Source organism: Bubalus kerabau, chromosome 15 (assembly GCF_029407905.1).
Source record: "Bubalus kerabau isolate K-KA32 ecotype Philippines breed swamp buffalo chromosome 15, PCC_UOA_SB_1v2, whole genome shotgun sequence".
In the NCBI taxonomy this organism is placed as follows: domain Eukaryota; kingdom Metazoa; phylum Chordata; class Mammalia; order Artiodactyla; family Bovidae; genus Bubalus; species Bubalus kerabau.
In genome coordinates this window covers 81,531,207-81,543,868 of record NC_073638.1, presented here as the reverse complement: position 1 = coordinate 81,543,868, position 12,662 = coordinate 81,531,207, and the positions used below count along the sequence as shown (strand labels likewise).

At 37.5% G+C, this 12,662-nt stretch overlaps 2 protein-coding genes across 2 annotated transcripts; both read left to right on the top strand.

Moving 5' to 3' along the window:
- The first annotated feature begins 1,820 nt into the window (after positions 1–1,820).
- Positions 1,821–2,765, top strand: LOC129628560 (olfactory receptor 5G3-like). Its single transcript, XM_055548020.1, has one exon. The coding sequence runs from the start codon at positions 1,821–1,823 to the stop codon at positions 2,763–2,765; it is 945 nt and encodes a 314-aa protein (XP_055403995.1).
- Positions 2,766–10,647: 7,882 nt separating this feature from the next.
- On the top strand, positions 10,648–11,800 carry LOC129628559 (olfactory receptor 5G3-like). Its single transcript, XM_055548019.1, has one exon. It carries the CDS (start codon positions 10,856–10,858, stop codon positions 11,798–11,800), a length of 945 nt encoding a protein of 314 aa, XP_055403994.1. The 5' UTR covers positions 10,648–10,855.
- Positions 11,801–12,662: the final 862 nt, after the last annotated feature.

Sequence of the window (12,662 nt, the reverse complement as noted above, 5' to 3'; positions counted from 1 at the left end):
TATAAAGAAAATGGTTATTTACTTGAAGCAATCAATGGACCTACATAAATAATATCTTTAAGGAAGTGAGTACATTGCATTCTAGATAATATGACATTTCTGAAGTACGATGGAGAAGCTTCAGGCTGCGCTTGAAAGTTGGGAATATAACCCTTCCAGACCAAGTTCTCTTTTAAAGAGAGCAGACTGGCACTTTGTTTACTTCCTTAAACAGACAAAGTAACTGTTTTCTGTGACTTTTTCCAGAACTTATTTTCTTGTTTATTTCTGTATAATATAGAGATACTACAAAGTCCATAAAGAATTCTAAGGTCACAGAATGTTAGCTGTGAAAGTGGCATAAAGACCATCTTCCTTGCTTTATAAAGGACCTAAATTGACTCACATTCAAATAAATAAAAAGTTCTTGGACTAAAACTTGAACTAAACAAAAGCATTTATGCAATGGATAATGCTCTTAATCTATGCTGAGAAATATCTTTGTGACTGCTGAAAATATACTCCATCTTAGCATTAGCAGAAAATCATAATGATAGATAATCACAAATTGAGTCACTTTTGTTTTTCATTTGTCAAGCTCTACATATAACTATTATATAATTCGAGTAGTTTGTTGTATTTATTTATCACTGTAGTGATAATAAATGTTATTTAAAACGTTATTTTTCATATAAATTATCCTACATAGTGATCTTCTTGTAGGAATTTTAAACAGTTTGATTCCTAATTCCTTAATTAATGAGTCTGAAAGCAACATATCCTTGAATGTATTTCATGCATAAAGTCTCATGCATTTGATATATTACATATAACATTACCATAATTGATATTGCCTGGTAGATTTCAGGATAAATTCCCTAAAAGAAGTTTATATAAAATATATCATATAAAATAATTCTCCATTGTTTTGGTGCAGAGATGCTAAATTTTATATATAGTTTCCATGACAACTTGCTGTCCAACATTGCCAGATCATTTGATTTTACAGGCAAGGCATCCTCATTCTTTCCATGGGTCATATTCTTTTAAATTAGTAACCTCTGTCATTTGTGTATATTACCCTTTCCACATCTTTGTATAAGTGGTAGTAGGGAATGGACTGATAAACACATATGTGAATTGTGTGTTAAAAATATTAGGATGCGTGTGATCATTAAAATCAAGAAATCCCCTGTTTTGCATTTCTCAGATGTCATATGTTAGGATCTGAATATCTCATTGGTTTTACAGTATTCCTAGCAAGGTTTCTTTAGCTGAGGTTTTACATCCAATTATGCAATAAGATGAAACATGAAAGGTAGTTCGTATACAAATTTGTAACTTGAAAGAGTTTTAGATTACAGGGTTAGACTCTTTGTGGTGGCAAACAATAGAGATTAAAGGTAAACTACCCAAGTTTACACAGGATCTTTGCACAAACTGCCAGGATCTAGTATGTGTGTGTGTGATCAGTCGTTCAGTCATGTCTGACTTTTGCAACCCCATACTGTAGTCCATCCGGCTCCTCTGCCCTTGGGATTTTCCAGGCAAGTATCCTGGAGCAAGTTGCCATTCCTTATTCCAGGGGGTCGTCATGACCCAGGGATTGAACCCACATCTCTGGTGTCTCCTGCATTGGCAGGTGGCTTCCTTACCACTGCACCAACTGGGAAGCCTAACTTAGAATCTGGGAATATTATTTTCTAGTTCCAGAGTGTTTCAGTAATTGTCTATTATAGACCTAGTTAACAGAACCTTTTATTGGCTTAATATGTTATTTGTAACTCAATGATTGTTTTTCATCAATAAAAATCTTTCTTATAACAGATTGCAGATGACCAATGGAAGATCAGAATCAGACGGCAGTGACTGAATTTCTTTTCTTGGGCCTCAGAGATCATCTCTATCAGCAGATTGTTCTCTTTTTCATTCTTCTTTTTGTCTATCTTGCCACTCTGGGTGGTAACTTGGGGATGATCACTCTCATATGGATTGATCCCAGACTCCATACTCCTATGTACTTTTTTCTTAGCCACTTGTCCTTTGTAGACTTGTGTTCCTCTTCTTCCATTGCCCCCAAGATGCTGTGTGATATCTTTGCAAAGAAAAGAAGCATCCCTTTCATGGGTTGTGCTGCACAGATGTTTTTCTTTGGTCTTTTTGTGGCCACTGAATGTTTCCTGCTGGCTTCCATGGCCTATGATCGGTATACAGCCATCTGTAAGCCCTTGTTGTACACACTCATTATGTCCCAGAGGGTCTGTGTGCAGCTGGTTATAGGCCCTTATGCTGTGGCTCTTATAAGCACCATGACTCATATGAGTCTCACTTTTTGCTTACCCTTCTGTGGTCCAAATGTTATCAATCACTTTTTCTGTGATATTTCACCACTGCTTTCGCTTGCGTGTGCAGACACCTGGATCAATAAGTTGGTGCTTTTCACCTTGGCTGGAGCAATAGGAGTGCTCAGTGGCCTGACCATCATGATCTCCTATGTTTGCATCTTGGTGGCCATCCTGAGGATCCAGACTGCCAATGGGAGGAGGAAAGCTTTCTCTACTTGTTCTTCTCACCTGGCAGTTGTATCCATCTTATATGGAACCCTTTTCTTCAATTATGTTCGACCAAGCTCAAGTTCCTCTCTAGATATCAATAAAGTGATTTCCCTCTTTTACACCATGGTGATCCCCATGTTGAACCCCCTCATCTACAGCTTGAGGAACAAAGAGGTGAAAACTGCATTCAGTATGAAATTTGAAAGGAAGAATTGCTTAGTAGCTAGGTAAAGTAGAACTCTACTTGTATTGTACCATAGATATTGGTACAGAATGCTTAGTAAAAAGAATACTAGCCTGGAAATCTGAAGCTTCATGTGAGTCCTGGCTCTGTCTCTTCAAGATAATCTGAGAAATGGGCAGTTCTTTAATAATTTTCTGCTTCAATCTTGTTCTCTGTGACATGAGAGTGGCTTTAAAATAATACAGAGATGGAGTGAGAATATAAATGTATAAATATACTAGAAGAGAACTCAGGTGAATATTGTACAGTCATACATCTGTGAATCATGTTTAATCTAGACATGAAAAATAGAAGTTATAACGGAAAGCTTAAAGTATGACAAACAATATTAAAAGGCAAATAAAAAAGAGAGAAAATATTTGTGCTCCTGTAACAAAGAGTGGGATAATATCCCTAATATTCAAATAAGTCTAAAGTTCACAATGAGAAAAACAATAGGTAAGTGTCAACTAAATGAACTGGCATTTTACAAAGATGGAAATGCAAACTGCCAAAGGTGCATGGAGAAAATGTTCAGCATCATGATTGGTCAAGTAAATGAAATAAAATTAGAATGCCAAGGCAGTTCCTTTCAATGCAGGTGAAATGTTAACAGTTTCATTCCATGCCACTGATGGAAGAAGAGATCTTTTTTGGTATGTAGTGATGCATTCATTATTTTCTACTGGTAGCAAGAATCTACTCCACTATTTCCACAAGGCCATTTGGTAGTTTTCATTTAAAATGATACATTTATATGACTTTTGACTGAGAGATTCCTTTATTAGAAATCTAGACTGCTGCTGCTGCTGCTAAGTCACTTCAGTCGTATCCGACTCTATGCAACCCCATAGATGGCAGCCCACCAGGCTCCCCTGTCCCTGGGATTCTCCAGGCAAGAGTACTGGAGCGGGTTGCCATTTCCTTCTCCCAAAAATCTAGACTACAGATGTATAAATGCCAAAACATAAGATTTCACGTATTTAAGTGCTATGTGTTGTGGTGAATAAAATAAAAGAAATAACTTGAATACTAATCATCGAAGAAAGGTACATATTTTTCAGTGTAATGTTGTGCAGCAAATAAAGACTGAATTAGGTATTGATGGATTGAATTGGCAAGACCTATTGCATGCAGGCTACTGCTAGTTTAGAAAAAAATCAGGTTGAAGATCAGTGCTTATGCTGGTCATTAAGGAAAAGAGCAAAACCTATATAATGAAAAAAATGTATATGTGTGTGTAGGTGTAAGTGAGCACAGGGAAAATTATAAACAATATATAATGAGCTACTGACAATGATTATTTCAATGTGAATGGCATTGGAGGTAGGAAAGGAGAGCTCTTCCTCATAAACAGTTGTTGTTGGTGTTCGGTCACTAAATTGCATCTAACTGTTTGCGACCCCAAGAACTGCAGCATGCTAGGCTCCCCTGCCCTTCACTATCTCCCTAAGTTTGCTCAAACTCAAGTCCATCGAGTCAGTGATGCCATCCAACCATCTCATCCTCTGTCATCCCCTTCTCCTCCCACCATCAATCTTTCCCAGCATCAGGGTCTTTTCCAATGAGTCAGCTCTTCACATCAGGTGGCCAAAGTATTGGAGTTTCAGCTTCAGTATCAGTCCTTTCAATTAATATTCAGGACTGATTTCTTTTAGGATGGACTGGTTGGATCTCCTTGCAGTCCAAGGGATTCTCAAGAGTCTTCTCCAACACCACAGTTCAAAAGCATCAATTCTTCAGTGCTCAGCCTTCTTTATGGTCTAACTCTCAGAACATCCATACCTGACTATTGGAAAAACCATAGCTTTGACTATACATACCTTTGTCAGCAAAGTGATGTCTCTGCTTTTTAATACATTGCCAAGGTTTGTCATAACTATTCTTACAAGGAGCAAGCCTCTTTTAATTTCATGGCTGCAGTCACCATCTGGATTGATTTTGGAGCCCAAGAAAATGAAATCTGATACTGTTTTTTCACATTTTCCCCATCTATTCACCATGAAGTGATAGGACCAAATGCCATGATTTTTTTTTTAATGTTGAATTTTAAGGCAGCTTTTTCACTCTCTTCTTTCACCTTTATCCAAGAGGCTCTTTAGTTCCTCTTCATTTTCTGCCATTAACGTGATATCATCTGTATATCTGAGGTTGGTGATATTTCTCCCAGCAATCTTGATTCTAGCTTGTGATACATCCATTCTGACATTTCCTATGATGTACTCTTCCTATAAGTTAAATAAATTGAGTGACAACATACAGCCTTGATGTACTCCTTTCCTAATTTTGAACCAGTTTGTGGTTTCATGTCCAGTTCTAACTGTTGCTTCTTGACCTGCATACAGGTTTCTCAGGAGGCAAGTAATGAGGTCTGGTATTACCATTTCATTAAGAATGTTTCACAGTTTGTTGTGATCCACACAGTCAAAGGCTTTAGCATAGTCAATGAAGCAGAAGTATATATATATATATATATTTTTTTTTTTTTTGAATTCCCTTGCTTTTTCTATGATCCAACAGATGTTGGCAATTTGATCTCTGGTTCCTCTGACTTTTCTATATCCAGCTTGAACATCTGGAAGTTCTTGGTTCACATACTGCTGAAGCCTAACTTGAAGGATTTAGAGCATAATCTTGCAGGCATGTGAAATGAGTACAATTGTATGGTAATTTGAACATTCTTTGTCATTGCTTTTCTTTGAGACTGGAATGAAAACTGAACTTATCCGTCCAGTGGCCACTGCTGAGTTTTCCAAATTTGGAAATTTGCTGCACTCATTGGTATAATGAGTGCAGCACTTTAACAACAGTATCTTTTAAGATTTTAAATAGCCCAGCTGGAATTCCATCACATCCAGGAGCTTTATTCATAGTAAAGCTGTCTAAGGCCCACGTGACTTTACACTCCAGGATGTCTGGCTCTAGGTAAGTGACCACATCATTGTGGTTAACTGGGCTTTTTGGTATAGTTCCTCTTTGTATTCTTGCCACCTCTTCTGTTCCTGTTAGGTTCTTGCCTTTTTTGTCTTTTATTGTGCCTATCTTTGCATGAAATGTTCCCTTGGTATCTTCAATTTTGTTAAAGAGGTCTCTAGTCTTTCCCATTCTGTTGTTTTCCAAAATTTCTTTACATTTGTCACTTAAGGCTTTCTTATGTTTCCTTGCATTTCTCTGGAACTGTGCATCCAGTTGGAGATATCTTTTCCTTTCTCCTTTGCCTTTTGCATCTCTTCTTTTCTCAGCTATTTGTAAGGTCTCCTCCTAGATTCAAGGGACTAGATCTGGTAGACAGAGTGCCTGAAGAACTATGGATCAAGGTTCATAACATTGTACAGGAGGTGATATCCAAAACCATCTCCAAGAAAAAGAAATGCAACCAAGGCAAAGTAATTGTCTGAGGAGGCCTTATACATATGCAGTTGAGTTGTGTCTTATTTATGCTCTCTTGAGAGTCCCTTGGACTGCAAGGAGATCCAGCCAGTCCATCCTAAAGGAGATCAGTCCTGGGTGTTCATTGGAAGGACTGATGCTGAAGCTGAAACTCCAATACTTTGGCCAACTGATGCGAAGAGCTGACTCATTTGAAAAGACCCTGATGCTGGGAAAGATTGAGGGCAGGAGGAGAAGGGGACAACAGAGGATGAGATGGTTGGATGGCATCACCAACTTAATGGACATGGGTTTGGGTGGACTCCGGGAGTTGGTGATGGACAGGGAGGCCTGGCATGCTGCAATTCATGGGGTCGCAAAGAGTCAGACACGACTGAGCTACTGAACTGAACTGCACATGCTCTCTGGTCTTGCTTGGATGTGATCTTGATGCACCACTTTCATCTTATTACACATTGCTGCTGTGCCTTTCTGGTAATGGGAGGACCTGACAGGTTCCAGGTTATTATGGCAGACTGTATGCTTATTCCCATGATGTCATTTATTCAAGTGTTGAAGTTCTTTTTCAGAAGCCATAGCGTTCTTTGCTGTAAATGGCATAGAATTGCTCCTGAAGCCCTAGGACCTGAGTTATTGCCTTACTGAAGCTTGTAATAAGCTCCACACTGCTTCTTTCTTCCCAGTATACCTTTGATCACAGAGTCTGTTATAACATGTAGCCCAAGTGGCCATACTGCTTGTACTGTGACTGGGACCTGCAACAGAGCCCTTTCCTCCTCTGATTTGCTTAATACTGGCAGCCTTCTCTGCCATTCAACATATGGACTAGAGACACAGTCGTAACTGTGGAATACACTGCCACTGAAATGCAAAGAGAGCTTCCAGGACCCTCTGGTTCTTTTTTCATGGATTTTAGAATCTTATGTCTTCCTTTCTCTATATTAATAATTTTCTCTCTAAATGTGTAGTTTATACTCAAATTTTGTGTTTTAATTTCTCAAATATTCCATCATTGTTTTAAGCGGTACGTATATTCCTTTTGTTTTGTTTTGTTACATGTGACTGACAATTCTGATAGTCTTTCCTTTTCTGGGCTTAGCCAGTTAACTTCCTATCACATGATATAAGTTTGCTATTTCTTTTTTCAATATTGCAGTTTCACAGAACGTATTTTTTGATTTTTATAAAAATGAAGTAAAGAATTATTTTCCTATCTTTTTTTGCTAATGGGAAACTTCTTCTTGTTCTTTTTCTATATTCCATTTTTTGGTAGGTGTAATGAAGTATCATTTTCTTTTTTTTTTAATCTGTTTTTTCTCTTTTCTTATTGTTTTTAAATGGTTTTAAGAAGAATAAGAGGCAGAAATATTTTTCCCCTGACATTTTTAATCAAAATGTTATGTAGCATAATTGCTAAACATGAACCATCAAGAATTATATAGATTTTATGGGTTTGTTTTCCAATAATTCAACAAATATGTATGCAACACCGATTATTGACAGCCTTCTGAGATAGATAATGAATAAGAGTTATAAGTGAACCATCAGTGAAATGTTTTGGGGGTTGATAAATTGAATTATCCACTCTTCTTGAAGGTATAAAGAACTAGGTTCTCAGAGAAGATGGTGATTGAGATAGTTCACCCCATGTCATCAGACTCTATACATTCTTCTCTCTCTGGTGACCCTTCTACTCCATATAACCTTCTTTCCTTTGTTCCTGCTTCCCTGCTTCAGATCATCTCATATAGCACTGCCTGGAATGCCTTTCCTCTTAACTTCAATTTATCTAAATTATGGTTATCTTTTCAGACCAATTCCTTCTTTAAAAAATTTCTGGTCTATTCCAGCTTGCAGTGATCTGTCCTTCCTTTGGAGTCCAGAGACTGGTGTGTGTTTTTTTTGTTGTTGTTGTTGCTTATTTTGTTTATTTATTTTTTAAAATTTGTGTTTAGTTGGAGGATAATTGTTGTACAATATTGTGTTGATTTCTACCTTACAACAAAGTGAATCAGCTATAAGTATACGTATATCCCCTCCTTCTTGGGACTCCACCCCACCCCCATATCCCAGCTCCCTAAATCAGATACTGTTTTCTACTTTTGCCTAGATATAGACAAATGTTACTTTGAACATATGTTTTGTTTTTATATCTAGTTATTATCTCCTAACTATCCTGTAGACCCCTTTTGATACTAAACTTTGATTCTGTGCTGGATACTCCTTTAAATAAAATTATTGCCTCATTAAATCATTCCAACATCTTTGTGAACTAGAAACCACTTTTATATATTTAAGAGAGCAAGCTACAGAGAGATTTAAAAACTTGCTCCAACTGACACAGGCAGTAAGTGATGAAATTAAGACTATGCCCAGGCAGCAAATTCCAACTGGTGCTGGGGGCTTAATGCATCACTCCTCACGGATAAAAAAGACAGCTCTTTTTTGGCAAGGGAGGCTCCCAACGGAGAGCATCTACACTGTTTTCCTAGGACTCTTCCCTATGAGAAAAGATACAGTTAGGAAATAATGTTGGTCCAAATGCCACTGAGATCATGTTAGTTTTGTGCCTCCAGATATAAGCTCTTGAAGCTTTAGTTCTTTAGGGACATGGCTCTAAATTATTGTAAACTCCCAAGAAACTGTCCCTTATTCTATGCAGTATGTTAATCAATATGCAGGTCAACGAGTATCTGTTTACTCCCAGGATGTTCAAGATGAGGGATTTGTCGTCTTCACCAAGTACCTAGAAAGTCATGCCTCTTTAGAAAAAGTTGCCACCATGAGCGAAGTTGAAAGTTCCATCCTTATTTCTAGAAAATGGTTAATTCCTTGAAGCAATTAAAGGACCTACATAAAGGATATCCTTAAAGAAGTGAGTACATTGTGCTTTGGATAACATGAAGTTTTTGAAATGTGATGGAGAAACTTCAGGCTGTGTTTGAACTTTGGGGATATAACCATTCTGGATCAGGTTCTCTAAAGAGAGCAGACTGGCATTTTGTTCACATCTTTATGAGACTAGTCAACTTTTTTTGTGTGTGACTTTTTGTAAACTGATTTTCTTGTTTATTTTTCTATAATACAGAGATACAACGAAAGGAATTCTAAGGTCACAGAATGTTAGCTGTAAAGTGGCATAAAGACCATCCTCCTTGTTTTATAGAAGCCTGAACATGACATACATTAAAATACATAAATAGTATTTGGATCAAATATAGAATTAGTATGGTCAACCCCTTACCTCCATACACCTATATCGGTATATTTGAATGGATATAAACAAAAACATTCATGCAATGGCTAATGCTCCTAATCCAAGCCTAGAATTGTATTTGTGACCACTGAAATTGTACCCCACATAGCATTAAGCAAGTAATCATGAAAATGATGAATAATCAAATAGATATAGTCATGATTTTTTTTATCAAACTTGACATATGATTACTATATAAAGAATAATAGTACACTGTTTTTGTTTTACTTAAATAGGAAATTAATTACAGTAATAATAAATAGTATTTAAAACAAGATTTTTAAAATATGAATTACCTATGTAGTAATCTCTTAGAAATTTTAAACAACTTGATATTTTCTTCCTTGTCTAGTGAGTCAGAACATATGTATTATTAAATGTATTCCCTGCATTAAAAATTATATATTTGATATTTTGCATAAATTATTTCTGTAATTGATATTGCCTAACAGATTTCAAGATAAGTGCCCTAAAAAGTAGTTTATATGAAAAAGTAAGTCACATAATACAATTCTATAATATTTTGGTGCAAAAGATGCTTAATTTTCTATACAATTTCCATGACAAGTTGCTGTCTAACATTGTCAGATCAATTTGATTTTACAGACAAAGCATCCCCATTCCTTCCATGGATCATATCATTTTGTATATGATATAAAATATATGAGTAAACTCTGTCATTTGTGTATATTGCCCTTTCCACATCTTTGTATAAGGGGGAGTAGGGAATAGAATTATCAACACATACGTGAGTTGTATGTTAATAATATTAGGATGGTTGTTATCATTCAGTAAGATCAAGAAATTCCCTGTTTTTCATTTCTCAGATGTCATATAATAGGATCTGAATATCTCATTGATCTTACAGTATTCCTAGCAAGGTTTTTCTAGCTCGGGTTTTATATCCAATTATGCAATAAGATTAAACATGAAAGGTAGTTCATATACAAATTTGTAACTTGAAAGAGTTTTAGATAACAGGCTTGGACTCTTTGTGGCAAACAATAGGAATTAATGGTGAATCACCCAAGTTTATACAGGATCTTGCGCAAACGGCCCTGATCTAGTATCTGTGTGTGTGCTCAGTCATTCAGTCATGTCTGACTTTTGCGACCCCATACTGTAGCCCATCAGGCTCCTCTGCCCTTGGGATTTTCCAGGCAAGTATCCTGGAACAGGTTACCATTTCTTACTCCAGGGGTCGTCATGACCCAGGGATTGAACCCACGTCTCTAGTATCTCCTGCATTGGCAGATGGATTCCTTACCACTGCACCAACTAGGAAGCCTAACTTAGAATCTGGGAATATTATTTTCTAGTTCCAGAGTGTTTCAGTAATTGTCTATTATAGACCTAGTTAACAGAACCTTTTATTGGCTTAATATGTTATTTGTAACTCAATGATTGTTTTTATCAATAAAAATCTTTCTTATAACAGATTGCAGATGACCAATGGAAGATCAGAATCAGACAGCAGTGACTGAATTTCTTTTCTTGGGCCTCGCAGATCATCTCTATCAGCAGATTGTTCTCTTTTTCATTCTTCTTTTTGTCTATCTTGCCACTCTGGGTGGTAACTTGGGGATGATCACTCTCATATGGATTGATCCCAGACTCCATACTCCTATGTACTTTTTTCTTAGCCACTTGTCCTTTGTAGACTTGTGTTCCTCTTCTTCCATTGCCCCCAAGATGCTGTGTGATATCTTTGCAAAGAAAAGAAGCATCCCTTTCATGGGTTGTGCTGCACAGATGTTTTTCTTTGGTCTTTTTGTGGCCACTGAATGTTTCCTGCTGGCTTCCATGGCCTATGATCGGTATACAGCCATCTGTAAGCCCTTGTTGTACACACTCATTATGTCCCAGAGGGTCTGTGTGCAGCTGGTTATAGGCCCTTATGCTGTGGCTCTTATAAGCACCATGACTCATACGAGTCTCACTTTTTGCTTACCCTTCTGTGGTCCAAATGTTATCAATCACTTTTTCTGTGATATTTCACCACTGCTTTCGCTTGCGTGTGCAGACACCTGGATCAATAAGTTGGTGCTTTTCACCTTGGCTGGAGCAATAGGAGTGCTCAGTGGCCTGACCATCATGATCTCCTATGTTTGCATCTTGGTGGCCATCCTGAGGATCCAGACTGCCAATGGGAGGAGGAAAGCTTTCTCTACTTGTTCTTCTCACCTGGCAGTTGTCTCCATCCTAGGTGGAACTCTTTTCTTCAATTATGTTCGACCTAGCTCATGCTCCTCCCTAGATATCAATAAAGTGATTTCCCTCTTTTACACTCTGATTACCCCCATGTTGAACCCCCTTATCTATAGCTTGAGGAACAAAGAGGTGAAGTATTCATTCAGTACAAAATTTGAAAAGAAAAACTGTCCAATTGGTAGGTGAAATAGAAGTCTATTAATGTTTTAGTGTAGATGTTGGTGCAGAACATTTAGTGATAAGAACACTAGCCTGGAAATCTGAAATTTCATGTGAGTCCTGGTTCTGCCTGTTGAAGACGATTTGAGAAATGGTGTAGTCCTCAAGGTTTTTTTTTTTTTTTTTCTGTTCCAATCTTGTTCTTTGTCATATGAGAATGGTTTAAAAACAATATAGAAATGAATTGAGAATATAAATATAAAAATATACTAGAAGAAACTGAATATTTATACAATTGTGGATATGTGAATTCTATTTAAACTGGGAAAACTCAACGTTACAAGGAAACTTTAATGTACCACAGTCAGTGTTAAAGAAAAAATAATGAAACAAAAGAGAATATTTATGCATGTGACCCAAGTGACGGATCGTATCTCTCTTCAGTTCAGTTCGGTTCAGTCGCTCAGTCATGTCCGACTGTTTGTGACCCCATGAATCGCAGCACGCCAGGCCTCCCTGTCCATCACCAACTCCCGGAGTTCACTCAGACTCATGTCCATGGAGTCAGTGATGCCATCCAGACATTTCATCCTCTGTCGTCCCCTTCTCCTCCTGCCCCCAATCCCTCCCAGCATCAGAGTCTTTTCCAATGAGTCAACTCTTTGAATCAGGAGGCCAAAGTACTGGAGTTTCAGCTTTAGCATCATTCCTTCCAAAGAACACCCAGGGCTGATCTCCTTCAGAATGGACTGGTTGGATCTCCTTGCAGTCCAGGGGACTCTCAAGAGTCTTCTCCAACACCACAGTTCAAAAGCATCAATTCTTCGGCGCTCAGCCTTCTTCACAGTCCAACTCTCACATCCATACATGACCACAGGAAAAACCATAG